This window comes from Podarcis pityusensis (assembly GCF_964106645.2).
Source record: "Podarcis pityusensis genome assembly, chromosome: 13".
Taxonomy (NCBI): Eukaryota; Metazoa; Chordata; class Lepidosauria; order Squamata; family Lacertidae; genus Podarcis; species Podarcis pityusensis.
This window is the reverse complement of record NC_138038.1, coordinates 38438174-38463158: the sequence shown is the minus strand read 5'-3', so window position 1 is coordinate 38463158 and position 24985 is coordinate 38438174. Positions and strand designations below refer to the sequence as shown.

The window sequence follows — 24985 nt, the reverse complement described above, 5'->3', positions numbered from 1 at the left end:
AGCGCGAGGGGATGGGCAGAGCGAGCGCGAGAGGGAGGTGACCGTTGGTGGGGGGGAGAGGGAGATGAAGCGCGAGGCGGAGGGAGGGGCTGGGCACAGCGAGCGTAGAGAACGAGGGGGTAGGGGGAGCGCAAGGCTGCGCTGGGCGGAGGGAGGTGACCGTTGGGGCAACGCGAGGCGGGGGGGGGGGGGGAGCGCGTGCTGAGTGCGCCCTGCTGGCCCGCGCGCGCAAGGGCCCCCGCCCGCTGGGATTCCCGAGGGGAGGGGCGGGGCAGGGAGGGTGTGAGCGGGGAGCCTAGAGCTCTTGCTTGCGCTCCCTTGTCCTCCGCTCGCGCTCCCCCCCTTTTTTTAGCGGAGAAGGGAGGGGGGAAGGTGGAGGAGAAGGGAGGGGGGGTTACCTGGAAGATGAAGCTGCTCCAGTTGCTCGGGTCCATGGCGGCGGCAACGAGCGGGGGAGGGGGGGTTCAGCTCGGCGAGAGGGGGGGTCGGGAAGGGAGGGGGGAGCGAGTGGGGAGCAGCAGCAACGTCGCGCGGGCGGGGGGAGTGAAGGTGGGAGGGGGGATAGAGCGAGGAGGCAGCGGCGCGAGGAAACCTCGGCGCGCACGCTGATTGGCCCCCTCTGCGCGCGCGCGCGCCCCCCGGCGCCACAGCCTCTCTGGGCGGGGAGGGGTGAAGAGGGGGTATGGAGAAGGCGGCAGGTAGCGATTGGGTGGGGCTGCCGTCCTCGCTCCCGACGTGCGCGGGATCGTACAAAAGGCCCCCACGTGTGGTGCTTGCTGATTGGGTGGAGTGACGAGCGCTGTGGCCGTAGGGTTTTTTTCTTTTAAAGAAGAAAGTTGATTGGCCGGCGCCGAGGCGGCCGCGCGCGAGTAACGGTTGCTCCTTTCCCCTCCCCGTTAGTTTTCTTTTGAGTGACTCCGTCCCCTCTCACAAAATGGCCGCCAGGGAAGAGCTTCATCCGTAATGGCCATTATGGTGCCTTTTCTCTTTCTGCCCCTCATTCCGTATTATTCAACCCCCTGCCGTACACTTATGTCGCCTATATTTAAAAAAATGTCGCAGGGAAGACGAACGAACTCGACAGCATATTTGGGCTTGCAGGTACTAGTAAGTAAGGTGTAGGACGATCTGCATGACGCCTGCTGTGATCTAGAACTTAACAGAGACAGCTATGCTTTCATAGTATGGGATTATGTCACTGGCATGCGGCATTGTACCGCAGCTTCAACCATATCTGGAAATAAACCCCGTTGAATCCAGTAGAAATTCTGAATAGATATGGTTTGTATTGCCCTCTTGGCGCTTACACCACAAACAGGAGATTTTACTCATTTATGCAAGTTACTTTAATGTGACTTTTATGCAGACTTCACCTGGACAACCTTCAGCAAGAACTTGAGTTAAATGTGAGACTTCTAACTCTATGTCACCTCTTGGCAAAGAAGGCCTCAACCACAATTACCTAGGGTCCCTTGTTTTATCACATGACAGGCTTGGGAAAACATCAGGATCGCATTTGTGCACCAAGTGTTCTTAATTGAGCTCATATTTAGCACCACAATGCTGCTGACTCAACTTGGCAGGCAAACAGATAACAATTTTTAGTAGAAATCCCAGTGGGTAATACCTTGTTTCCATATTTTCTGTGATCGCTGTCCCATGCACCCTGTTCAATCCACATTATACTTGTGCCAGGGCAGATTTGTAAGTTAGCTACGTTCATTTAATATATGCTATTTTACTACTTTTATAATATTCTTGTCCTCCAAGGAGTTCAAGTGGAGTACTTGATACCCTGTGGGATAAGTTCCAGATAGTGACAACTCCAAGGTCACCCAGAGCTTCATGGGCCAATGGGAATTTGAACACTATGAGTCTTCCTTGTACTACAGGGATACTAACCTCTATAGCACTCTGTCTCCTGGCTTGAATTGCACTCTGAAACCACAAACCACTGAGTGTCAGACTTTTATATGCATGCTGTCAACATATTTTCTCAAAGCCTCTGCTTGGTTTTGAGTTGGACTTTTAAAAAAATCTTCCAGTAACCAATTTTCCACAAGCCTGTGTCTTGACTGATTCTGATAACATCTCTGTTTTAAAGCCAACCCAAAACACAAGTTTACAACCTATTTGTTTGTACCCTTTGTAGCACTGAGCTGGGCAAATTGAGGAGTGCTTTTGAGGGATTACAATGTATCACTATTATAATCGCTATATAATAGGAAGATGCTTCAAATACTTAAGTGGTGGTGGAGGAGGTGAAAATAAACATTTTCTAACAATGACAATGTGTGGCCCTGCTCCTGGATCATGCGTATTCCAAAATATAACTCTGTTGCTTATGAGTGGGTATAGAGTTGCAGCTCAATTTCATAGTCAATGGGACTCAGCAAAGAGGGACTTTGAGTGCAGCCCTGCTGTGCAGTCCTGTGTGTGGTTTCAAAAGCAAAGCCTTCTATGTTGAATGATGTTTGCTCACAGGCACAAGTATGCTTAGGGTCGCTGCCTTAGGGCTTCCAAGTAAACAGGAGTCGAAGTGGAATGTTTGCCGCACAAGTGAGGTCACGCAGTTTGCTTGGATGTGACGGCAGAGGAAATGGCTGGCAGATTAACCCCCCAAAATGACACGCTTTTGTTTTTCTGGTGCACCTTTCAAATGGCTGAAGTGGACAATTAGTATTCCTTAAATTAAAAAACAACAACAGACTAGGTGACGTTACGCTACAGAATTTGTCTTGTTTTGGAAGCTATTTCTCAACGCGCATGCGTTTTGCAGCAGTTCGGTACCGTAGTCTGAAAAGAAGGAAAATACGCATGCGCTTTGGGAGGAACGGGGGCGTAGCAATGAGCCGTGCATGGACCGATGCGGAGGCTCTGCGAAAACAATACGCTCGTGCGCAGTACAGCTCGCTGGTTGTGTCGCGCGCGCGGCTATATAGTGTAAATAAATCAATGCGCATGCTCCTAAAGCCTCGGAGAGCGCATGCGCAGCGGGACGCCTGTGTCTTCCGACTGCCGTGAAGACTGCAGTATGCGTTTGCCGCATGCGTAGTAAAAGCACCTCGCGATTTGCCGCCTCCCCTCGTTTCCCGTATGAGTTGTGATCTCCATTTTACGCTGCCTGAGCGCCAGCAGTGCCGCCTGTGAGCGAATTTCAGTCCGGATTGTTTCATGTTTGCAATAAATGTGAAGAGGCCAGGATTGAAAGCAGTTGCTCAAGAGTGTTCCTGATGAAGAATTAAGTGTGAAGCATGTTGGGTTTAATTTTTAAAAACGCATATATTATTCAGTCTACTATCCCTGCGACTGATGCCTTCCCTCCTTTTTTACTGTTAATGTGTAAGAAGGAAGAAAATAAAGCATCAAAAGTAACCAGGAATTCCCACCTTCAATTAAACTAAATAAAGTATTTAACTGATAATTATTTTGTAGACCTCTTGTGATCTTAGTGGACTTACATCCCATACAAGAAGGTGTGGGAGGGGAAGCACTGTAAGGAAAAAAGGAATAATATAGGAGGCTCCTCTTCAAGCTAGAATTTCAATGAATTTCTCCCCCAAGCTGTTTTGTGTAGCCAATAACCAGAGAAGTGCTGAAATAATTTCTCATACATTGCTTCTGTAATCGTTAAAATAATGTTTTGAGGTTGGCTTTTCTTTTTCATTTGTATATTGCCCACCATCTGAAAATCTCGGGTGGTTCACAACACAAATAAAAGATAAAAAACTACAAAATATATGATAAAAACAAAAAAACCAGCAACGCTCCCCTCCCTGCCACACACAGCAAAGGGCTGGTTGTAGAGAAATGTAATGAAGGCACCAGGCGGACCTCCCTGGGGAGAGCAAACAAACAAGAAGGCCTGTTGTGTTGCCAGTCACCCTCCAGATCTCTCATGGAGGAGGCACATGAAGAAGGGCCTTGGAAGATGATCACAGGGTCTGGGTCGGATCATATGGGAAGAGGCGGTCTTTGGGGTATTGTGGTCCAGTACCAGGACTTTGAATTAGGCCCAGAAATTAATTTGCAGCTAGTGCAGTCAAGCCAGGATCAGTGTCATGCTCAAACAGTCTTGCCCTGGTGAGCAACCTGGCTGCTGAATTCTGCACCAGCTGAAGCATCCAAACCCATCTTCAGAGACAGCCCCACATATAGCTCATTGCAGTAATCTAATCTAGTGGTTACCAGAGCATAGACAACGGTAGTTGGGCTAATATTTTTGACAAATGGATAAATTGAGATGAGGCTATGACTGCAGTCCTAATCCTGTTTACCTAAGAGTAAATCCCATTGATTCACTTGGATTTACTTCTGAGTAGACATGGTTAGGATTGTGTTGTAAGAAATAATTGTCTAGATTTGAAGCAAGGATTCAAAGCTTGAGCTCATACCCATGGGTAAATTATTCAACCACTTAAAGAGAAATATGTATTCCTAGATGTACTCAGGTAGTCTGATACAGTACAGCATACCAAGTGTGCATCCATTACACAAATGTAAAGCAGTTTAGGCACCAGTGCTTTGCCCCAAAGGAACATAAGAATTGTAGGATGACATCTCAGGCAGAGATTCCTTGGTCCCTAAAACAGCTACAATTCACTGTGAATGCTAAAAACTTTTCTATCTGAAGTTGAATGAGTATGCTGGATGTAGGGTAGATTAGGGTGGCCAACTGTGCTAGGGCTCCTGTGCCTTTAACTGCAGCCCTATAGTCTTCCCCTCATTGTTGAAGTGATTGAAAAAGCAGCACCTGCTGCATTCCCTCCTTTCATGCAACTGTTAAAAAGGGAGCCCTGCCCTAAAATAGTCATTGGTAATTTGCCAGCTTTTAGCAATTGGGTTGCTAGCCTCTTTGTTTATTGAAGGAGTTATGTAACTTGAGAAGTAAATAACCAGGCCGAATTTAATAATTTTTTACAAGTTTTCATCAGACCCACCTATCCCAGCATGATATATAAAAATGCTTCTAAGTCAAGTAGAAAATCTCTAACAATTTTAATACCCCAGTAAGTTAAGGTTACCAGACGTCCCTGTTTCCCGGGGACAGTCCCCGGATTTACAAATCAGTCCCCATGCAAAATCCATTGAAGTTGAAAAGTGTCTCCGAATTCATTGAAAAAAATCTGGTAACCTTACAGTAAGTCAGTCTCAAGTATCTTTATATATGAGTGGGATTATACAATATCTGGTAGGAAGGATATGATACGATATCTGGTAGGCCACTTCCCTCGCATGGGAATTCCCTTGTGACTTTACAGCTATGTAAAGGACAGGCTTTCAACAAGTGAAGTGTTTCCCACCACTGCTCAAACTTCAGCTGTTATTCTCCATCAGGGCAGTGGCGTAGCGTGGGGGGTGCAGGGGGGGCCGGCCGCACCGGGCGCAACATCTGGGGGTTAGGGTTAGGGGGCACAAATCCACTGGTTAGGGGGCTCAAATCCACGGGTTAGGGGGCGCAAATTACTTGCCTTGCCCCGGGTGCTGACAACCCACGCTACACCACTGCATCAGGGCTGGCTCAAGACATTTTGGCACCTGAGGCAAACCACAAAATGGTGCCTCCCCATTGCCAGGGGAAAAGGAAGGAGTGAAGTTCTACATTGGGAACAAGGGTGGGAGGGAGACCCACAGCACCTCCTGTTTGTCAAGAGGCTGCTGTAGAGCGGGCATGAGGGGGTTCTGCCGTCATTGCCACCATGGGTGGTGCTTTCCTTGCAGGCTGGATCTGCTGCCCCCGTGGATCCTGCTGCCTGAGGTGGCAGACCCAAAGGAGGGCTTGTGAGAGTGGTTGGGTGCAGGGGTACCAAAGAAGGAGGTTAAAAAATGCTAGAGTGAACTGTTCTGGTGCTTTATTAAAAGAAAGTTGCAGATTTCAGCAAATCAGCCTGCCAGCGTCTCCCAGCCTTTACAGATGTGGGACGGACACCACAGCGAGGACATGGCTTGTCTGCACCCAAGCAAATCTGCTTATATTACTTACACACAAAGCAGCACTCGTCACTTTGAAGAAGAAGAAGAGAAGAGTTTGGATTTTATATCCCGCTTTATCACTACCCGAAGGAGTCTCGAAGCGGCTAACATTCTCCTTTCCCTTCCTCCCCCACAAGTGGGGGGCTGAGAGACTTCAAAGAAGTGTGACTGGCCCAAGGTCACCCAGCAGCTGCAGGTGGAGGAGCGGAGACGTGAACCCAGTTCCCCAGATTATGAGTCCACCGCTCTGAACCACTTAACCACTACACACACACTTTGGCCAGAACTTCCATCACTCCACCTGACTAGGTGAAGGCATAGGTGGCAAATACCCAAATCTTACAGCTAGTTCCCCTTTCTTGGCTCAGAGCCCCGTACCCTAAGCCCACATATAAGGATAACATCAAAGCAAGCCCATTAGCCTATAACAAAGCAAATGCATATACAGTGGTACCTCAGGTTAAGAACTTAATTCGTTCTGGAGGTCTGTTCTTAACCTGAAATTGTTCTTAACCTGAAGCACCACTTTAGTTAATGGGACCTCCTGCTGCTGCTGTGCCGCCTCTGCACGATTTCTGTTCTCATCCTGAAGCAAAGTTCTTAACCCGAGGTAATATTTCTGGGTTAGCGGAGTCTGTAACCTGAAGCGTATGTAACCTGAAGCGTATGTAACCCGAGGTACCACTGTATAGGAGCTCATTGCTGCAACAACTACCAATTAATTGTGGGGTTATCTCAACTACCAAGGTGGTATTAGCAGAGCTTCCAGAACAGTTCACCTTTGGATCAACACAGTGGTTGCCTCACCTTGCCTCACAGGTGGGCCAGCCCTGATCCCCACCCTCTCTTTCTTTGCCTGACACTGCACCGCCCACAACCATTGTAGGCATGATGCTGAAGTATTTTTCGCTCTATAAGACGCACCAGACCATAAGACACACCTAGTTTTGGGAGGAGGAAAACAAGGGGGGAGGAAATCTGAATCTCAGAAGCCAGAACAACAAGAGGGATCGCTGTACAACAAAAGCAGCGATCCCTGTTGCTGTTCTGGCTTCTGGGATAGCTGTGCAGCCTGCATTCGCTCCATAAGACGCACACACATTTCCCCTTACTTTTTAGGAAGGAAAAAGTGAGTCTTATAGAGTAAAAAATACAGTAGTTACCAGTTCCCAAAAATCCAGAAGGCTGTTCTCTACAATATGGCATTGAATCCTGCCTGCTCCAAAGCTTCACATGATAATAAGCCACTGTCAAGTGCATATTCACGTATGAATAATAGCCAAAAGATGTAGGGGGGCAATAAGGAGCTAGGAGTTCACATCCCAGAATAAGCTCTGAGCACCACAAAGCCATGCTTCTGGGGCAGTGTCCTCTGTAAGATGGTGTTGAATTCCATCTAGCTCAAAGCTTACTTGGGGTGCAAGGGACATATATTATTACATTTTGGGGCTATTGTCCCTGTGCAGACATGCACTTGGCTGTTCCTTGCACCCAGAGGATTCATCAGCATTTCTTAGAAGACCGTGTCCCAGTTGTGCAGGTGCATGCTTTGTGTGGTCCCAAACCTCATCCTGAGTTGCTGGCTCTCAGTTCCTTGCTTTTTTATTGTCACATGTTATCACACATTTAGGAGTGTTGTGCAAAGATGGTCATTTTGGGCTGAGTCCAATGCTAGTCCTACTCAATGAGTAGCCTCATTGAAATGATCGCATCTAAGTTAGGGTCTGCTCTGAGCAGGATTAACATTGGTTACAACCCTTAGATGATAGAAAATCATTGCTTGTCCCAAAGGGAAGAGTCCCCTGAAAATGGAGGAATGTGAGGTCAGTATCACTTACCTTGTGATTCAGTTCAGGGACATATATTTCTTTTTTAGTGTTATGAACTTTCATCAGATAAGGAACTGGGAATTAGGAAGCTACTTCAGCATGGTGAGGCAAATCTAGAACTAGGATATGAGAAGTAGGAACCAGCTTCAGCAACATAATAGTGGCTGAGATGTGTGGCCACACTTCTATTATGAACAGCCCCAGTTCCGTTTGATAAGTTTGTCGTGTTTAAGAACTCCCAATATGATGATTAGGGGATACAACTACCAATGTCTCTTCTCCCCATTCTTTCAAGGTGTGGCCCCTGCCCTTATGATTCCTTCTATGCTGTTAGGGTCATAAATTACCGTATTTTTTGCACCATAACACTCACTTTTTTCCTCCTAGAAAGTAAGGGGAAATGTCTGTGCGTGTTATGGAGCGAATGCCTGCGGGTGGTGGTGGGGATCTGCTGCAGTCGTGAGCAGAGGATCCATGGTTCCCCTTCCTTCCCTCCTCCGTGGTTACAAAGCATGGATCCACATGGATCCTCAGGATTTTTGCATTGGGCTACTCCAAACTCACTGTCAGATCACATGTCTGTGGCCACAGCATGAACCACAAAAATCATATATCCACTATTTCGTTTAGAATATTTTTTCCCTTGTTTTCCTCCTCTAAAAACTACGTGCGTGTTATGGTCTGGTGCGTGTTATAGAGCGAAAAATACGGTAAATTGCACCATCCATTTAGCAATCTGCTTTCCCTTTAAAAGGTTCTCTCCCACTCGCTACTTTGCTCCTCCTCTACCAGGAACCGAAAGCTTCAGGGGGAAATTCCTGGCTACAAAACTCTCCAGAAAACAAGCGCTCTGTTCTGCAGTAAGTTTTCTCCTCTCGCAGATTCCGCTTCATTTTAGCTAGTAGACGTCTTCGCTTGGGATGTGCTCTGGATGCTATCCATCTAGAATCGGGAGGTTGGTTACAAAAGCAATAATCCCTTCCAAGGCTGGAGCTTGAGGAATTCGGAGTTGCTGAATCCTTCCGTCTGCCATTATCTGGAAATTTAATTTGTCTTGCTTTTTCTCCCTCCCTCCCAGATACCAAGCGCTGCAGCTAAGCTGTTCGAGAAGTCTAGCCTGAGATTTATATTTCCAACAACATTCAGGTCCTGTAACTTCCTGCCCTAGTCTTTTTATGTGCCGGATTGCTAAGCACTTTCCCTGTAATTGCCTGGAGACTTTGATTCTGCTCCGTGGAAGTGGGTGTGTCCCCTTAGTAGCACCCCCATCCGGGCTTGTGGTTGTTGCTGCATATTGGTTTCTGCAAAATAGGGCAGGGCTGGGTTCCCTCAGTTTGTTGAAGGATTAAGTGCAGCGAAAGGCATTGGTTTTAGCACAATGTGGATACAAAGGGTGTCGCACAGTTCCTCCTGGCCCTGCCCGCGGGGGTAAGCCTATGGGAAGGTGACTCAGGAGTCGAGGGTGTGCCCAGGGCAGCGTTTTAAACTGGAGATTTCTGTCGGGTTCATCCTATTCAGATTGCCCTCTCTTTACAACCGCTCTCAGGAGGCGAGATGGCAGCTGAATCGATAATCCGGATCCCCCCATACTACTACATCCATGTCTTGGACCAGAACTCAAATGTGACTCGGGTGGAAGTGGGACCCAAGACCTATATCCGCCAAGACAATGAGAGGTGAGCAAGCCTCAAAAAAAGGAGGGTAGTTTCTGTTTGCCCCCTTTCCTCAGGAGGGCTCCAGTAGTGCCACAAACAGTGAGTGATGCAAGTGTTAGTAATTCCCTGCAGTAGTTATGCGCCTCTTCCTGTTTCACCATTTTCTCTTTCTCCCACAGATATACACTTCACTTTTTAATAGTTGTTTATGAGAGGCATCGCCCGCCCTTAACCATAATGTTTGGGGCTTTTTGTTTTCGATAAATTGGTTTTATTTATACGTAGGGGAGACCACAGTAACAGAATCGTTACCTTAAAATGGCTAAAAGAGAACAATGTCAGAAAGGGCAAACCGAACTCTAAAGTTCTTAGTTACAGATGGGTAGCCGTGTTGGTCTGCCATAGTCGAAATAGAAAAATTCCTTCCTGTAGCACCTTAAAGACCAACTAAGTTAGTTCTTGGTATAAGCTTTCGTGTGCAAGCACACTTCTTCAGATACACTGAAGAGTATCTGAAGAAGTGTGCTTGCACACGAAAGCTTATACCAAGAACTAACTTAGTTGGTCTTTAAGGTGCTACAGGAAGGAATTTTTCTATTTCGTCTAAAGTTCTTAGGTATGTTACAACAGGCATGACTGTGGAATCTTGCCTAGACCGAAGCTTACTTCAGGTGCAAAGGACATTCGCCTTTCTGTACTCTATTTGCACTAGTCTGTCACTGCACAGCCCTGTTGTAGGTTTGGAAGTGATTTGCATGAAGTTAGGGAAGTGGAGGGGATCCAGTTGCACAATGGTCATGGCAATGGAGTGAGAAAGGAGAGGCACCAAGAGGAAAGAAGTGGTGCTTTACAAAACGATGGGGAGAGGCTGAAGAGGGTGAGAAGGGGGAAACATTGAGGTTTTGTTTTTTAAACAAGTTTTAACAAGGGAGAAAGAGTGAAGATGTATACAACGCACAAGCCAAAACCAAAATGCCTTTCTCAGCTCCCTTCTTGCTATACTCAAACCTGGTTTAAACCGCCACATCTTTCCCCTCAGTGTCCTTGCAAGACTACGGGTATAATGAGGTCACTTTGCTAAACCTGAGCTGCCAACAAGCTCAGATATAAGATCTCTTCCCAGCTGCAGAGAACCCACAAGTCCACAGTCCTAGCTGAGCCTTTTAATTCTTCCCTCCAAACCTGCTTCCCGCTCCAGGATCGTGTTTGCCCCAGTGAAGATGGTGATGGTCCCCCCTCGCTATTACTGCGTCATCCTCAATCCAGTGGTCCGAGGAGCAGATGGTTCAGTTGAGCTCAATGTGGGGGGGCAGGTGCGGCTTAGGCATGCCGACCTAGAGATCAGACTGACTCAGGACCCTTTCCCTCTGTACCCTGGGGAAGAGCTACAGCAGGTAAGGACATGGGAGCTTCTCCTCTCCACAGTGGGGCCCCATAGCGAGGGCACAATCAGAGGGCCATTAGATGTGGGGCACATGTGTTTGGGCCTACAGCTGTTAGCAGTGATGGTTCCATTAACCTCCATCATCACAGACAATACGTCTCTGAATAGCAATAGCTAGGATCATGAGCAGGAAAGTGCTCTTGTGCCCAGGTCTGGCTTGGGGGCTTCGCAGGGGCATGTGGTCAGCCGCTGTGAGAACAGGATCCTGGACCAGGTAGGCCTTTGGCCTGATCCGGTGGGGCGTTCCTTTGAGATTCAGCACTTTGAGATTCTCCAGAGGAGTCGGAACATAAGAAGTGCCTGGTGGATCAGGCCAGTTGCCCTGTTCTTACAGTGACCAGCCAGAAGCCAGTGGAAATCTTCACGTGTTAATCCAAAAAGCAGGACCTGTGCACGAAGCCTTTGACTTGGAAACTGTTCTGTTGCTATGACTCCCTTTGCTCACTGTCTCCCTCTCTCCAGGGTGTTACACCTCTGCAGGTTGTCCTGCCTAACACCGCCCTGCATCTGAAAGCCCTCTTGGACTTTGAGGATGACCATGGCGGCAAATACGTTGCTGGGGATGAATGGTTGTTTGAAGGGCCTGGTAAGTGAGAATAAGCTGAAGTTCAGTTGTGGCACAAATGCTTGGTACACAGAGCGCTGGCTTCCCCAGTTAAAAGGAACAGGTAGGAGTTGGTGTGAAGAGCCTTCACCTGAGACTTTTGCTGGTCAGACTAGACCAGGGCTTCCCAAACTTGGTCCTCCAGTTTTGTTTTGTTTGGACTACAGTTCCCATCATCCCTGGCTACTGGCCCTGCTAGCTAGAGATGATGGGATTTGTAGTCCAAAACCAGCCAGAAACCCAAATTTGGGGAAACGCTGGACTAGACAATAGGTGGACCAAACAGCCTGGCCTGATGAAAGTTCATCTGTGTGTTTTGAGGCCCACCTTCTTATTTAACATCCTTGTTGTTCATAGGCACCTACATCCCACAAAAGGAGGTCGAAGTTGTGCAGACTATCCAGGCCACCATCATTCGGCCCAACCAAGCCATAAGACTTCAGGCACGGAAAGAGTGCAAGGACAGAGAGGGCAATAAGCGTGTGACAGGTATTCCTGCCATCCCACCCGCAGTCTTGTAAGGTGTTCTGTTTTTCCAATATGACCTGCCTTGTGACTCCCTCTTCTTCACAGGTGAGGAGTGGCTGGTGAAGCGGGTTGGGGCTTACCTGCCAGGCGTGTTCGAGGAAGTAGTTGATACCGTTGACGCCTATGTCCTGACTGAAAAGGTGAGTGATGGGCTTGTTGCCCCTCGTGGTGAGTGGAGGAGGCATGTGGGTCAAGTCTCTGCTGCAGTAGCTGAGCAAGGATGTTTTGTAGGATATTGTTAAGAGTGCTCAAGGTCCATACTTTGGAGAATGGGGAATCACAACAGCTCTGAGGGGAAAGTGATTGCTCATCAGCTACCTCTAGGCTCTCCAGCCTAGGCACTTACAGTTGATTACCCTGCAGGTGGTTGAAAATACAATATTTTCAGAGTCAGAGCAAACAAGTGGGTGGGACAGCTTTTATTTTTGCCCCCCTCTGCTTCTCCCTCCCTGCTCATTAGACTGCCAGGGAAGAGGCCAATATCTTTTGCCAGAGCTCTGAACTGACCACTTGCAAAGTTTTTTTTGAAATATATAATTCAGCTTAGGGCCATGTAAAATTAGGCAAAGGGCCTCAGATGGCTCACTTGTGCTCCAGCCCAGTGGTTCCCAATTAGCTAAGTACTGATGACCCCCTGTTTTTCAAAAGCCAAGCTGTTAAATAGTTCCTTTAAACAGCCTACCTAGACCATTCCCCATGCTCAGGGGTAGGCAACCTAAGGCACCGGGGCCGGATGCGGCCCAATTGCCTTCTCAATCCGGCCCACGGATGGTCTGGGAATCAGCATGTTTTTACATGAGTAGAATGTGTCCTTTTATTTAAAATGCATCTCTGGGTTATTTGTGGGGCATAGGAATTCGTTTATTATTATTTTCAAAATATAGTCAGGCCCACCACATGGTCTGAGGGACGGTGGCTGGAAAAGGTTGCTGAACCCTGCCCATGCTGCAGTTGGCGTGGCCACCTGTTGGTGACCACATGAACTGCAGAACATGATGGCACCTTAGGTTTTTATGTATATAGGAAGATATATACAGTCTATGGATGTGTGCGGGGGGGGACGGACAGAATTTAAAATGGTCAAAAAGCCATGGAATGGATCACAGATTTTTTTTTTAAAAGCACATGTTCATTAATCTAGATAAAACCTGAGTTGTTACATAACCTCATCAGACTGAAGTTACGTATCTTTTTTCCCCTAATGCATCTGAATATTATTGAAGTATGATGGTACAGTATCACAGCTGGCTAGTAGAAAGTGATTGGCTACCACAGCCAGCCAGAATGACTAGTTGTGTGTGTGGAGGTCACTTGTATGAAAAGTATGTGGAAAAACAATGGTGGCTTTCCCCACAAATTCATGCCATTTGTCTTTTCCCCCCTTCCCTCCTCATAGAAAGCGCTGCACCTCCGGGCCTCAAAGACGTTCCGGGACTCCCAGGGTGTTACCCGGAAGACAGGAGAAGAGTGGCTGGTCACCATGGCTGACACCGAGGCCCACATCCCCGATGTTTACGAGGAAGTCCTGGGTGTTGTCGATATTACCACCTTGAACAGCTGCCAGTACTGCGTGGTTTGTGACCCAGTTGGAGCAGATGGCAAACCCCAACTGGGACAGAAGAAGGTGATCAAGGTATGCGCCCAAACTCACGTAGCACAGAGGACTTTGGGGGCACAGTACTTTAAACCTCAGAAAGCACCATGGGAGTTTCACACTAGTAATTACGGCCAATCTCTTTCCACTGTAGGAGGGTGAATCTATTTATCTGTATACTGATATTAGGCAGGGGCCTGCTAAAAACTTCATTGTTTCACCAAGTCCAGGCATCTAATTTTAGCATGTGATATGTGGTTTTAGTGAGTTCAAGTGTTTTATAATGTTGTGTGTGTTTTTGTGGTATTTTTAAATTATTGCTTTAGACTGTCTCGCATCACTTAGGAGGTCTTTTGTTCTAGTAAGTGGTATATACATTTTGTAAAATAGAATCGCCACATTTCTCAAGCTGGCTGCAGAGCCGCCCCCTGCCTCCCTCTGATTTTCTCCAACCCTCATTGCTGTTTCCGCAGGGGGAGATATCGTTCTTCCTGCAGCCTGGAGAGTGGCTGGAGCAGGGCATCCAAGACGTTTACATCCTTTCGGAAGAAGAGGGCCTCCTGCTCCGTGCCCTTCGCCCCTTGGAAGAAACAAACGAGGTAGGAGGACCTGAGCTTGCAGTGGGAGCAGGTCCACTGGAGCACATGGGGCGCTGCTGCCCCATTGCGTGACCGCCAGCCCAACCAGTCCAGGGGGTGGCCCTGGCTGTCAGCAGCCTCCTCTTTAGTCTCGGCAGCAACAGCAGGTTGGGGGACAAAACTAGAATTCCTTGGCTCTGCCTCTCATTGGCTCTGGCCTCCCTGCCTTCTGCCCTCCCAGTGGTAATCGGCACCGGCCACCCCTGTGAGCTTGTGCTTGCGCCAGGGAAAAAGACTGGTGGCATCAACGCAGGTGGGCACGGGAGGAGCCATTTCCCCCTGTTGTCTTTCTCCCTCGCACCCAGGACGGAGAGGAGGTTACGCACAAGCCGGGTGACCGTTGGCTGATCCGGGGGCCCCTGGAGTACGTGCCGCCAGCCGAGGTGGAAGTGCTGGAGCGGCGCCACTCCATCCCACTGGCTGAGAACGAGGGCATCTATGTGCGGGATATCAAGACCGGGAAGGTGAGTGGAGCAGGCAAGACAGCGGTTACCGGATATCGGCTGCTCCTGGAGAAGCCTCTACGCAGCACAGCCTAAACACACCAATTAGCAGCACCCTTGAGACACGCACACCTCCAGAGGTCACTGCTAACAAAAGTATCGTGGCACTCAGGACACAGTTTGTGTATTTGTGTACATTATTTATTAACCGTCCTTCAGTTGAAGCTTAAGAGCAGGCCTCTCTCTCTCTCTCTCTCTCTCTCTCTCTCTCTCTCTCTCACACACACACACACACACACACACACGGGAGTGCAAAAGATATCATCATATGACTTCTATTCTGGTGCCTTGGTTGTGGTCCTTTGCAGGGATTAGAGAGAGAGTCCCTTGAATATGATCCTCTGCTAGAAGCAATGCTGAAGGTCGTTTTCCACCGGCAGAAGACCCCAGTAAAACGTCCCTCCAGCAATCCAGCTGTTTTGCTGTTTCGCTGGAGAGGGTGTCAGGAAAGAGCCCACCCCCACCCCCCGGTGGCACTCCTGGAGGGACTGTGTTCAAGTCAAAGGGTTCCAGGGTCAGATTTTCCCAACTCTTTCTGAGCTTATTGGGGCAGCTGAACCGAAGCTTGCTCTCTGATCACAGGAAAGTGCACAACCCCCTCAGAAAACTTTAAGGAATTAGAGGCATTTCTCTTGGCATGGAGGTTGCACTCAATTGGAAAAGCTAGGACAGGTTTTTCCAGAAAGGTTGGTTGGCCCATGTATGGTCAGTTGTACTTCCTGAGCGCCATAGGGTTACTCAACACTATAGAGGGTTGTCAGAGGTCCTTCGAGAAGGAACCATTATGAGGAATTGTGGTTCCTTTCTTATGCTGTGTAACAGAATGTGCCTCAAACCAGCCCACTAGTTTCTCCTTTCACATGATGGGGAAGACTACTGCTCTCGAGGCAAGACATTCGCTACTTGATGTAACACTCTCTCCAGTTAAGAGTGCCTAATTGGGTTCCTTTCCTCTGTCGTTATTTTTTCAAATATATTGAGAAAAAAGTATACTTTCCAATGCTTAGTATGTTTGTTGGTTATTTGTTCCTTGCTTTTGTACTTGCTCCTCCCCCCCCACAAAAATAATAAAAATGAATTGCCCAAAAGAAAGAAAAAGCATTTGAAAGAAAGAAGCCATTTTGTTTGCTAGGCTGTGTAAAGTGAATATATAATATTCCAGGTTATTCTGGTAGGCTTTTCAGCCAATGATGTTATTGCAGCATATTCCAATCTATTGTACCAGAGCTCAGCATAGTTCCTGACTGCTCTTTCTCTCTCTCTCTCTCTCTCACAGGTCCGAGCTGTAATTGGCCACACTTACATGCTGTCTCAGGATGAGGAGCTGTGGGAGAAGGAGCTTCCGCCCCACGTGGAGGCCTTGTTGACTGTCGGAAGGGACGCTGTTGTTGATCGTTCCAGGGATACATCTGAAGGGGGCACTGGGGCGGCCCGTGACCGGACTCGGGTTGTGACCTACCACGTCCCCCACAATGCCGCAGTGCAAGTGTACGACTACAAGGAGCGGAAGTCCAGGTGAGAGGACCAATGAGGGAGTGTGAGATTTCCCTCCACCCTTGGAAGAAAGCTAAACGTGAAACATGAGGGGAGCAGTATGTTATTTGAGGGTCTTGCTTAACTCAGTAATTGGGAAGCCCATGTTCTTCCATTACGTCGTTGGACTACAACTCCCATTGTTCCTGTTCCATGGCCTTGCTGGGCTGGAGCTGGTGGGACTTGGGTGCCTGCTGACCACAAGTTCCCCCACCCCTGGCTTACATTTGGGAATTAATTTCAGGAATTTGTGGCCTCTGACCCGACAGGAAGCCTTTCCTCCTTAATCGTACGTGGAGGGGCTGCTGGTCTGTTCTGCGGGAGTTTCCCACAAGGCAAAGCATCGCCCTGAGAAGCTCTGAGTGAGCTTTTTCTTGGCAACGGCTGATGGTGGAATGAAGCCTTAGCAGCCCCACCCTCCCAATTTGAACCTGCTCCTCTAAGCCCCCTTCCCCTTGCCTGAGAAGGGTGGCTCCTCAAAGAGCCAACCTTTTGGCCTGAAGGTGGCAAGCATTCCTGCTTTGTTTTGTGGCCTCTCGCCTGGCATTCTCCCTGTGGCAGACTCTTCAGGTGAACTGGGCTTGGAGGAAGTCACCTGTAAAGGGTTCTGCAGGCTCCTGGCTAGCAACCTCTGGTTCTGCATCAGGAAACCTTGGCCAGTGACACAGCAGCCCTAGCTTCTGCTAGTTCCACCTGCTCTGTCTCTGCCCTTGTTCCAAGAGCCTTGGCACCAAAAGCAGATGGTGTGACTAAGGTTTCTTCCAGGTGAGCTGTCTTGTTCGTTTTTCATTCATTCACCCGCATCCTTTTGTGTTCATATCCCACCTTTCCTTCAAGGAACTCGAGATAGCATCCATGGCTCTTGCACATGTGCACACACACATTTTAATTTAATTTAATTTAATTTTTGCTGCAACCCTGCAATGTAGGTTAGGTTGAGAGCTCGTTCCTAGCTTATTGTTTCCCAGTGAGCTTTTGACAGCATGGTTGCCTTACAGCAGGTTTATTCTGCCCAGGATGGGCAGGCAAAGCTGTACTGAACCTTCTGAGGGCTTCTGTGAGGCCCATAGTTAGAGAGTTTCTCTAGAAGACTAGAAACAATGAAAGGAAGCCGCTAATGAAAGGACCTCCTAACATGGGATCAGGTGTTTTCAAAACTAGGGGTGATTCATCACTAATCCTACTCTTAATAGGAAGCTGCAAAACGAGTGGAAACATTTTATGAACCTTGTGGGAGACCTTTTCTGAACGGGACTTCCTTGTGAGTAAGCATTTTGAAAGGGCTGAGGTCATAAAGATAGGCATCACTGGTCAGTTCTGCGCTGCTCTAAATGCTTTGCGAAATCCCTCTTTTAACTCCACTTCTGTTGTGGAAAATCAGTGTCTGAGCAGGAATAAATGAGTTTAGGGTAGATGGCAGTTCTGTCTTGGTTGAGCAGTATCTTGGGAACATCTCCGACGTAGGTGGGCTATGAAGATCTGTGCTGGTGGAGGTGCCGTGTTCCTTTCAAGAGTTCATTTCAAAGTCAGTTGGAAATGAAGTTTAATGCCCCCCCTTTTATTCCCCCTCAGGGTGGTTTTTGGGCCAGAACTTGTGCTTCTGGGTCCAGATGAACAGTTCACGGTGCTCAGCCTGTCGGGGGGCCGACCCAAGCGCCCCCATGCTCGCCGTGCCCTCTGCCTCCTCCTGGGGCCGGATTTCTGCACTGATGTTGTCACCATTGAAACGGCTGACCATGCCCGCCTGCAGCTGCAGCTGGCTTACAACTGGTGAGTTGGAGACCACTGCTGTTGGGAGGCCGAAGGGAGACCCTCAGGTGGGCCAGAAGGGTGTTGTGCTGGGGGGGGGGGGACATGTTGATAACAGTATGGAGGACTGAAAGTACAGTGGTACCTCAGGTTACAGACACTTCAGGTTACAGACTCCGCTAACCCAGAAATAGTACCTCGGGTTAAGAACTTTACCTCAGGATGAGAACAGTAATCGTGTGGTGGCAGTGGGAGGCCCCATTAGCTAAAGTGGTACCTCAGGTTAAGAACAGTTTCAGGTTAAGAACGGACCTCCAGAATGAATTAAGTTCTTAACCCGAGGTACCACTATATGCACAGAACTGAGTATTTTTGTTATTTTCTTTTTTATGTTATCTATAAGTCTTACAGCGCACGCAGGCATACACTGTGTGCTTTATTCTCCTCCCAGAATTCATATGTTTTTTTGAAGCCTCTGGGTTAGCTCAGTTGGTAAAGTATGAGATTCTTAATCTCAGGGTTCTGGGTTCAAGCCCCACACTCGAACAAATCCTGAAAGAATCCTGCATTGCAGGGGTTGGGCCAGGTGACCCCTGAGGTCCCTTCCAGCTCCATAATTCTATGAAATAAAACAGGATGGGGAAAGACGCATGTGTCACCCAGGTCTCTTTACAGTTCACGTGTAAAGCAAACGTGGGGTGTATTTCTTTTTTAAACAAGAAAGAACACATGATGGAGTGGAGGGCAACCCGCCCCTCGCTCCCCAGATTTATTCTCCACCTTCCCTCATTGTGCTGTATAGTATTTAAGCCATTTCTCCCAGTCCTCTGGCTCAGTTCCAGCATGGCAGACAGGCTGGAAGGAAACTGGCCAGAAGAAAACTACTTGCACGCAGCAAGACTGCCGCAAAGTGTGTTGTGTGTGCCAGGGGGAGGCTGTCATTTCCACCCCTCACTCATTCCTGGTCTGGATGGGTAGGTGGGTGTGTTTTGAAATAGACCCAGACCCACATATGTTTGTGTTTCTGCCCTTTTACTTACATACCTCCACTGCGTTTTATTTGGCACAAAGTAATTTTTCAGCAGGATCACAATGGATAAAATGTGAGTTGGAGGGAAGGAATGAGGTGGGGCCATGGGAGGTCAGGTCAAGTTGGCTAAGAGTTGTGGGAGATGACAGATAACAGTATCTGTCAGGGAAGACAAGTGTGTTTTGCTTAAGTCCCATTCCATAAGTACTGGAAGACAGTGCTGCCAAGGCAGGCAGGCTCTCTGAACCTTGACTACACACTGCTGCTGTCATGTATTTTTATATTTGTTTATACAACTGAGGACTATCAAGTATATCCACCAATTTCCCCCCTCAGGCACTTTGAGATCCCCTCTGCTGCTGAAGCTTCCCGCCTGTTTAGTGTCCCAGATTTTGTTGGTGACGCCTGCAAGACCCTGGCCTCTCGTATCCGGGGGGCAGTGGCTGCTGTCACCTTTGACGACTTCCATAAGGTGAGCTGTGTTTTCCCCCTTGACTTCCTGTCACTCAGAGGGCATAAATACTTCTTTGTGTCTCTATTTTTTTTCCTTTCTGTTTGGAAAAAAAAAATTCCTTAGTCCTGTATTCATCAATATCCATGGCCAGACCAATATATTTTGCTGCCTAAGGCAAAGTGGCAGGTCTTGGTTTTGCATTGTCATTTCCCCAGTTCATTATACTAATGCGTTAGCTGGCGCGGAAGCTGTGAAATGCTATTTCTTACTGGAAATGAATGTTGCCAGAACTCGAACCGCCTGATCTGTGCTGCCGTGTTTGGCTTCGATGGGGAAGGAACCATGCGCGGCTCCCTCCGGTTCGCCCCCAACGGCCTTGTCATCAGCAGCATTGACATCCAGAGCGTGGAGCCCGTGGACCAGAGGACGCGAGATGCCCTCCAGAAAAGCGTCCAGCTGGCTATCGAGATCACCACCAACTCTCAGGAGGCAGCTGCCAAGTAGGGAACCTCTCCGGGGGTGGGGTGGGGGGACCCTCAAGCCGACACTTCCCCAATCCATGTGACACTTCCTTGGCCAAAGCATTGCCTGGTCCCTCCTTCTCTTTGGCCTGTTATTCCTATTCCCCCATTAGGACAAAATGTCCATGAAACAACCATCTGTCCAGAATTCTGACTCTGGAGCATCATGATACATGCAGTGTCATTTTGGAAAATCCTTAGAAATCATGCTAGTTGCTTTTTAAAAAAAAACAACCAGTGTAAATCATAGCGACTGAAGACAACATGAAAACCACCCTAAAAATAAAACAGAAAAATCTAAAACTCATTCCTGTTTTTAAAAGGCAGGACTGTTTTCTATATCCAGTGTGTGCGCACACATCCAGTATTTTGCATGTACATGGCATGTAGATTTCAAAATCCTGTACCAAATTAAAGCTGGTCTTTATGGCCACCAGGGATTACACAGTTATCACTCTCTTTCCATCCAAGATTAGCTCCCAGAGTAGCTCTCAATTAAAACTCACGCAAGTGGTACAATAAAATTAGGGATTTGGGAGGGGATGATCTCTTCAGTCCAGACCCCGGGCTCTGCTCTGCTCTCATTCAAAGACAAGCAGCCCTCTCTGCTGGGCAGATGAAACAGCTGTGCACACCCCTCTCGTGTCCTGTTGCTTGTTCTGCTTTAGCTAGCTGTGAGAAGAGGCAAGGAGCTAAACACGGCTCTGCCACCACCGGAAATCTGATTCGGGCATCTCTCTGGCTTCTGAAATTTCAGCAGGTCATTGAGGTGCCACACTTTCAAGCATGTCTTGGCAGCTGCATGGGCAGTTTAAGGCTTCCCAAGCTCCTTTCTTGACTCCATCCAAGTGTCGACATCTATTGTTTTCAAAACATCCAAGCCCCACAAGGAGTTTTCCCTTGTCCCTCTCCATCTTCCTGACCCTTCCACAAGTGGCAAGCGGTCTCTCCCACCCCCTTTCCCTTTCAGACCACCAGAGCTTCAGACCAAGAGAGGAGGGCGGCAACTTTTTTGCAGTCCTTCAAATGGATGAATCTCTGCCCTGCCCACTCTGCCCTTCTGTTTTCTCCTTCTCTGATACCATTTTCTTTTCCCCACATCTCAGGCACGAAGCAGAGAGGCTGGAGCAAGAGGCTCGCGGGCGTCTTGAGCGGCAGAAAATCCTTGACCAGGCCGAGGCCGAACGGGCCCGGAAGGAGCTGCTGGAGCTGGAAGCACTGAGGTGAGCGAGTCAGGACTGAGAAGGGGCCAACCCCGAAGGGGCCCTGAGTGTCGCATGGGCCTGGCGGCAGATAACGCCCAGGGGGGCTTCACCTTCCCTCACTCCTCTCCCCACAGCACAGCAGTCGAGAGCACTGGGGCAGCAAAGGCCGAAGCCCAGTCACGGGCAGAAGCTGCCCGGATTGAAGGTGAAGGGGCAGTACTGCAGGCCAAGCTGAAGGCCGAAGCCACGGCCATAGAGACGGTGAGCTCCTCTGTGTCCTCTTGTGGTTCCTTCCTAGTCTTCCTTCCTCTTGGCGCCAAGACAGTGGTGGCTCTCCTGTTCTCCTCTCTAGCACAGTGCAGTGGTACCTTGGTTCTCAAACTTAATCCATTCTGGGAGTCCGTTTCACTCCTGAAACCGTTCAAAAACTAAAGTGTGGCTTCCAATTGGCTGCAGGAGCTTCCTGCACTCAATCGGAAGCCACGTCCGCAAACCGGAACACTTCCAGGGTTGCGGCGTTCAGGAGCCGATTTGTTCGACAGCTAAGCCGTTCAGGAACCAAGGTACCACTGTGTTGTGGGCTGCTGGGAAAACTCATCTGAAAACGTATGTTGACTACTATAATTTCTTCTTTTTTGTGTTCTTTTTTTAAAATCTCCAAAGCATTTGTCACTAAACAGTTTTTTATACATACATAGTTTCTTCTTGACTTCCCACCCCTTCTTTCCTGATGTTTGTTTTTTAACTCCTTTTTATTAACTGTTTCGATAATCCACGACTTATATTTCAAATCCTGCCTACAACTTCATGTATGGGTGATAATTTGACAGATAAATCCATCCGTGATCTCATTTCCTCCTTAAACACTTCGTCATTGTGCCCTTGTAATTTAGCAGTCAATTCGCCATTTTTCCAACTGCTATAATTTCCCTCCCAACTGTCAGAAGCTTGCTTACTCTCTTCCTTTCTGTGCTTAACTCATAACTGCACCTTTAGCCTAATAATAGCATTGTTTTGGTTCTCTGTTTTGTTAGCACAGTTCTCTAGCGCTTGCCAGGGTTGGGGCATTTTGCTACAGTGGTGGATTTTTTTGCACGGAGATATAGTTGAGTTGGACGGCATGCTGAGATCCATTTCAGCTCTAGCATTCTACCCTTGTCTGAGTGGAATTAAAAATTCCTGATTAAGAAAATGTTTCTTAATCAATACATCAAGAACACTACACTCGGGAACGCCTGACCTGGAGACTTTTAAAATTCCATGGCTCAGCTATTCCAGGAGCCTTTGGCTCGGTGGCTCCTTCGGCGAGCCCTAGGCCCTGGCAGCTGCCCAAATTTGTTTAGAAGAAATGATGGCTGTATTAGTGGCACGTTTGAATTTTTAAATACATTGACTGAATCCAGAAGTGCCTTTCTCAATACAAAAGCCATCTTCCTCTTGTCGAAGTGGTGCCTCTCTTTATACCCTTGTCTCCAGGACATTGGGAAAGAAAAGTGGAAAATAATAATAATAATAAATGCTTTTCCTTTGGTGTAAAGCTCTTCCATAATTGGAAGTATGAGACCCAGTTATCAAGACTGCATGCCACACGCTGCTCTGCTTCTAGGCTCTTGTGCAGATGTTTTAACGTAGAGCTGGCTTAAAAACTGTGGCCCTCCAGATGTTGGTGAATTCCCAACTCAAGCTACCTGAGTCCTGCCAGGGGGAAAAGCGAGGTATAGATACATCTACAATAATATATAATAATCGGCCACCATGGTCAATTGCAAGGAATGGTGGGAGTTGTAATCCAAGGCCATCTGCTCCTGGTTTAAGGAACTGTGCTAGTGGACTGCTTTTGCTTCCACTCAGATGTTTGGATCCAAACCAATGTGTCCTCCTAGGTGCAATGTTTATTTCAGAAAAACAACACAAACCCTTTTATGCCGGTTGTCCTTGTCCCATGTGCTGAGCATGTTGCGCACTCTCTTCCCCACCATCCCTTGCAGGAGTCAGAACTGAAGCGCCTGGACCGAGCGCGAGAGCAGGAGCTGCGCTTCTGCAAGACTCAGGCCGAGCTGGACGTGGCTCGGGCCGAGGCTCTGGCCGCTGTTGAAGTGAAGAAATTTGAGGCTGTGATAAATGCGCTGGGGGCCAGCACTATCCGTGACATTGCTGTGGCCGGCCCAGAGATGCAGGTGAGAAGCGAGGAGAGGAGAGAGGGTTCTGGAGCAATAGGGAGGGGTTCTTTAGAAGTGTGTCACTTTTATCGGGGAAGGAGCCGTAGCTCAGCGGCAAAGCTTGTGCTTGGCCCCAGTTCTATCCCTGCTGGCGGCTTCCGTTAGGAAGGATCTAGCAACAGGTGATGGCCTGCCAGGTGGAGTAGAAGATAACTGAACTTTTTCTAAAGCAAGTAACTTGACCTGGCCTAATGACTTGAGGGATGTGGGGGGCAAAACAGAACTTGAGTGTTAGCGACAAAGAATCCTAAGAGATTGCTATGTTTTGGCCAAGGGGATTGATGAATTATCTCACTAATCTTGGGCAAGGTCCAAGGGTGGTCGTGGACCAGATCCAGGCATTCTTGGAGGAAAATTTTTTCTAGATCCTTTTCATTCAGGGTTCAGGTCTGGTTTTGGCACAGAAACTGCTTTGGTTGCCCTGTATGATGACCTCTGTTGGGAGAGAGACAGGGAAAATGTGTCCCTGTTAATTCCCCTCGACGTCTCAGTGGCTCTCAATACCATCGACCACTGTATCCTTCTGGAGTTAGGAGCGGGTAGCCCTGAGTGCCCAGCTGCACCCCTATCTGCAGAGGGGTAGCCTAAGTTTGGTTGTCTGTGCTCTGGTAACCTCTAGATTAGATTACTGCAAGACATTATATGTGGAGCTGCCTCTGAAGATGGTTTGGAAATTTCAGCTGGTGCAGAATTTGGCAGCCAGGCTGCTCACCTGGGCAAGATGATTTGAGCGTATTATACTGATCATGGCCCAACTGCACTGGCTGCCAATGAGTTTCCAGGCCTAATTCAAAGTGCTGGTTTTGACCTTTAAAGCTTTAAATGGCTCAGGACTACCTCTCCCCATATGACCCAACCTGGACCCTGCAATCATCCTCTGAGGCCCTTCTTCATGTGACTCCTCCATGAGATGTCTGGAGGGTGGCCATTTCTGTGGTGGCTCCCCATTTGTGGAATGCCCTCTCCAGGGAAGCTTGCCTGGTGCCTTCATTACATATCTTTAGGCACCAGGTGAAGATGTTTCTCTTTAACTAGGCCTTTGGCTGATTGATGTTCTATGCCTTTCAAAATGTGTTAGTGGGAGGGGGGGTTATTGGTTTTTGTTATTTTATTTTATGTCCTCATTTTATATTTTTAGGTTGTGCCCTGTGATATTTGGATGAAGGGTGGTATACAGATTTAATTATATTATTATTATTAAAATAAATTATCTTCCATGCAGGCAAAACTACTCCAGGGCCTGGGCATTCAATCCACACTCATCACAGATGGTTCTTCCCCTATCAACCTTTTCACAGCTGCAGGAGGATTGTTGGGGATTTTGCCCAAGCCTTCTGAGACCTGATAGATCCTGGAGATGGATGCTTCCCTTCCGGATGAAAGCTTTCTTTAAGTACCTTTGCAAACAACATAGAATGTAATAATTTCCCCAGGCCATCGGAGCCTCCTTTGAATGTGCCTTTTTTTTTTTTTGTACAAGTATACAATAAACACTGAAGCAATCTA

General features: G+C 48.1%; 2 protein-coding genes across 16 annotated transcripts in view; one reads left to right on the top strand and one right to left on the bottom strand.

Moving 5' to 3' along the window:
* Nucleotides 1-707, bottom strand: part of MAZ (MYC associated zinc finger protein) — a 13985-nt gene extending 13278 nt beyond the window's left edge. The window contains exon 1 of one of the 9 annotated variants that reach the window (XM_080978751.1): nucleotides 399-707. In XM_080978751.1, coding sequence (XP_080834877.1) covers nucleotides 399-434 — 36 coding nt within the window. In that variant the 5' untranslated portion in view covers nucleotides 435-707. The remainder of the gene's footprint in view (nucleotides 1-398) is intronic. The other 8 variants (XM_080978753.1, XM_080978752.1, XM_080978755.1 and 5 more) reach the window with 8 other exon arrangements.
* MVP (major vault protein) overlaps nucleotides 1-24985 on the top strand; it is a 25320-nt gene extending 335 nt beyond the window's left edge. For 2 of the 7 annotated variants that reach the window (XM_080978748.1, XM_080978747.1), the window contains exons 2-18: nucleotides 8881-8948; nucleotides 9349-9478; nucleotides 10656-10851; nucleotides 11364-11487; nucleotides 11863-11994; nucleotides 12079-12173; nucleotides 13430-13666; nucleotides 14101-14226; nucleotides 14571-14729; nucleotides 16045-16283; nucleotides 17874-18071; nucleotides 19417-19552; nucleotides 19823-20034; nucleotides 21162-21278; nucleotides 21395-21521; nucleotides 23249-23437; nucleotides 24702-24985. In XM_080978748.1, the coding sequence (XP_080834874.1) occupies nucleotides 9357-9478; nucleotides 10656-10851; nucleotides 11364-11487; nucleotides 11863-11994; nucleotides 12079-12173; nucleotides 13430-13666; nucleotides 14101-14226; nucleotides 14571-14729; nucleotides 16045-16283; nucleotides 17874-18071; nucleotides 19417-19552; nucleotides 19823-20034; nucleotides 21162-21278; nucleotides 21395-21521; nucleotides 23249-23437; nucleotides 24702-24824 (2532 nt within the window). In that variant the 5' untranslated portion in view covers nucleotides 8881-8948; nucleotides 9349-9356 and the 3' untranslated portion in view covers nucleotides 24825-24985. Of the gene's footprint in view, nucleotides 1-8552; nucleotides 8758-8880; nucleotides 8949-9320; nucleotides 9479-10655; nucleotides 10852-11363; nucleotides 11488-11862; nucleotides 11995-12078; nucleotides 12174-13429; nucleotides 13667-14100; nucleotides 14227-14570; nucleotides 14730-16044; nucleotides 16284-17873; nucleotides 18072-19416; nucleotides 19553-19822; nucleotides 20035-21161; nucleotides 21279-21394; nucleotides 21522-23248; nucleotides 23438-24701 lie in introns of those variants that run through there. The other 5 variants (XM_080978745.1, XM_080978749.1, XM_080978746.1 and 2 more) reach the window with 5 other exon arrangements.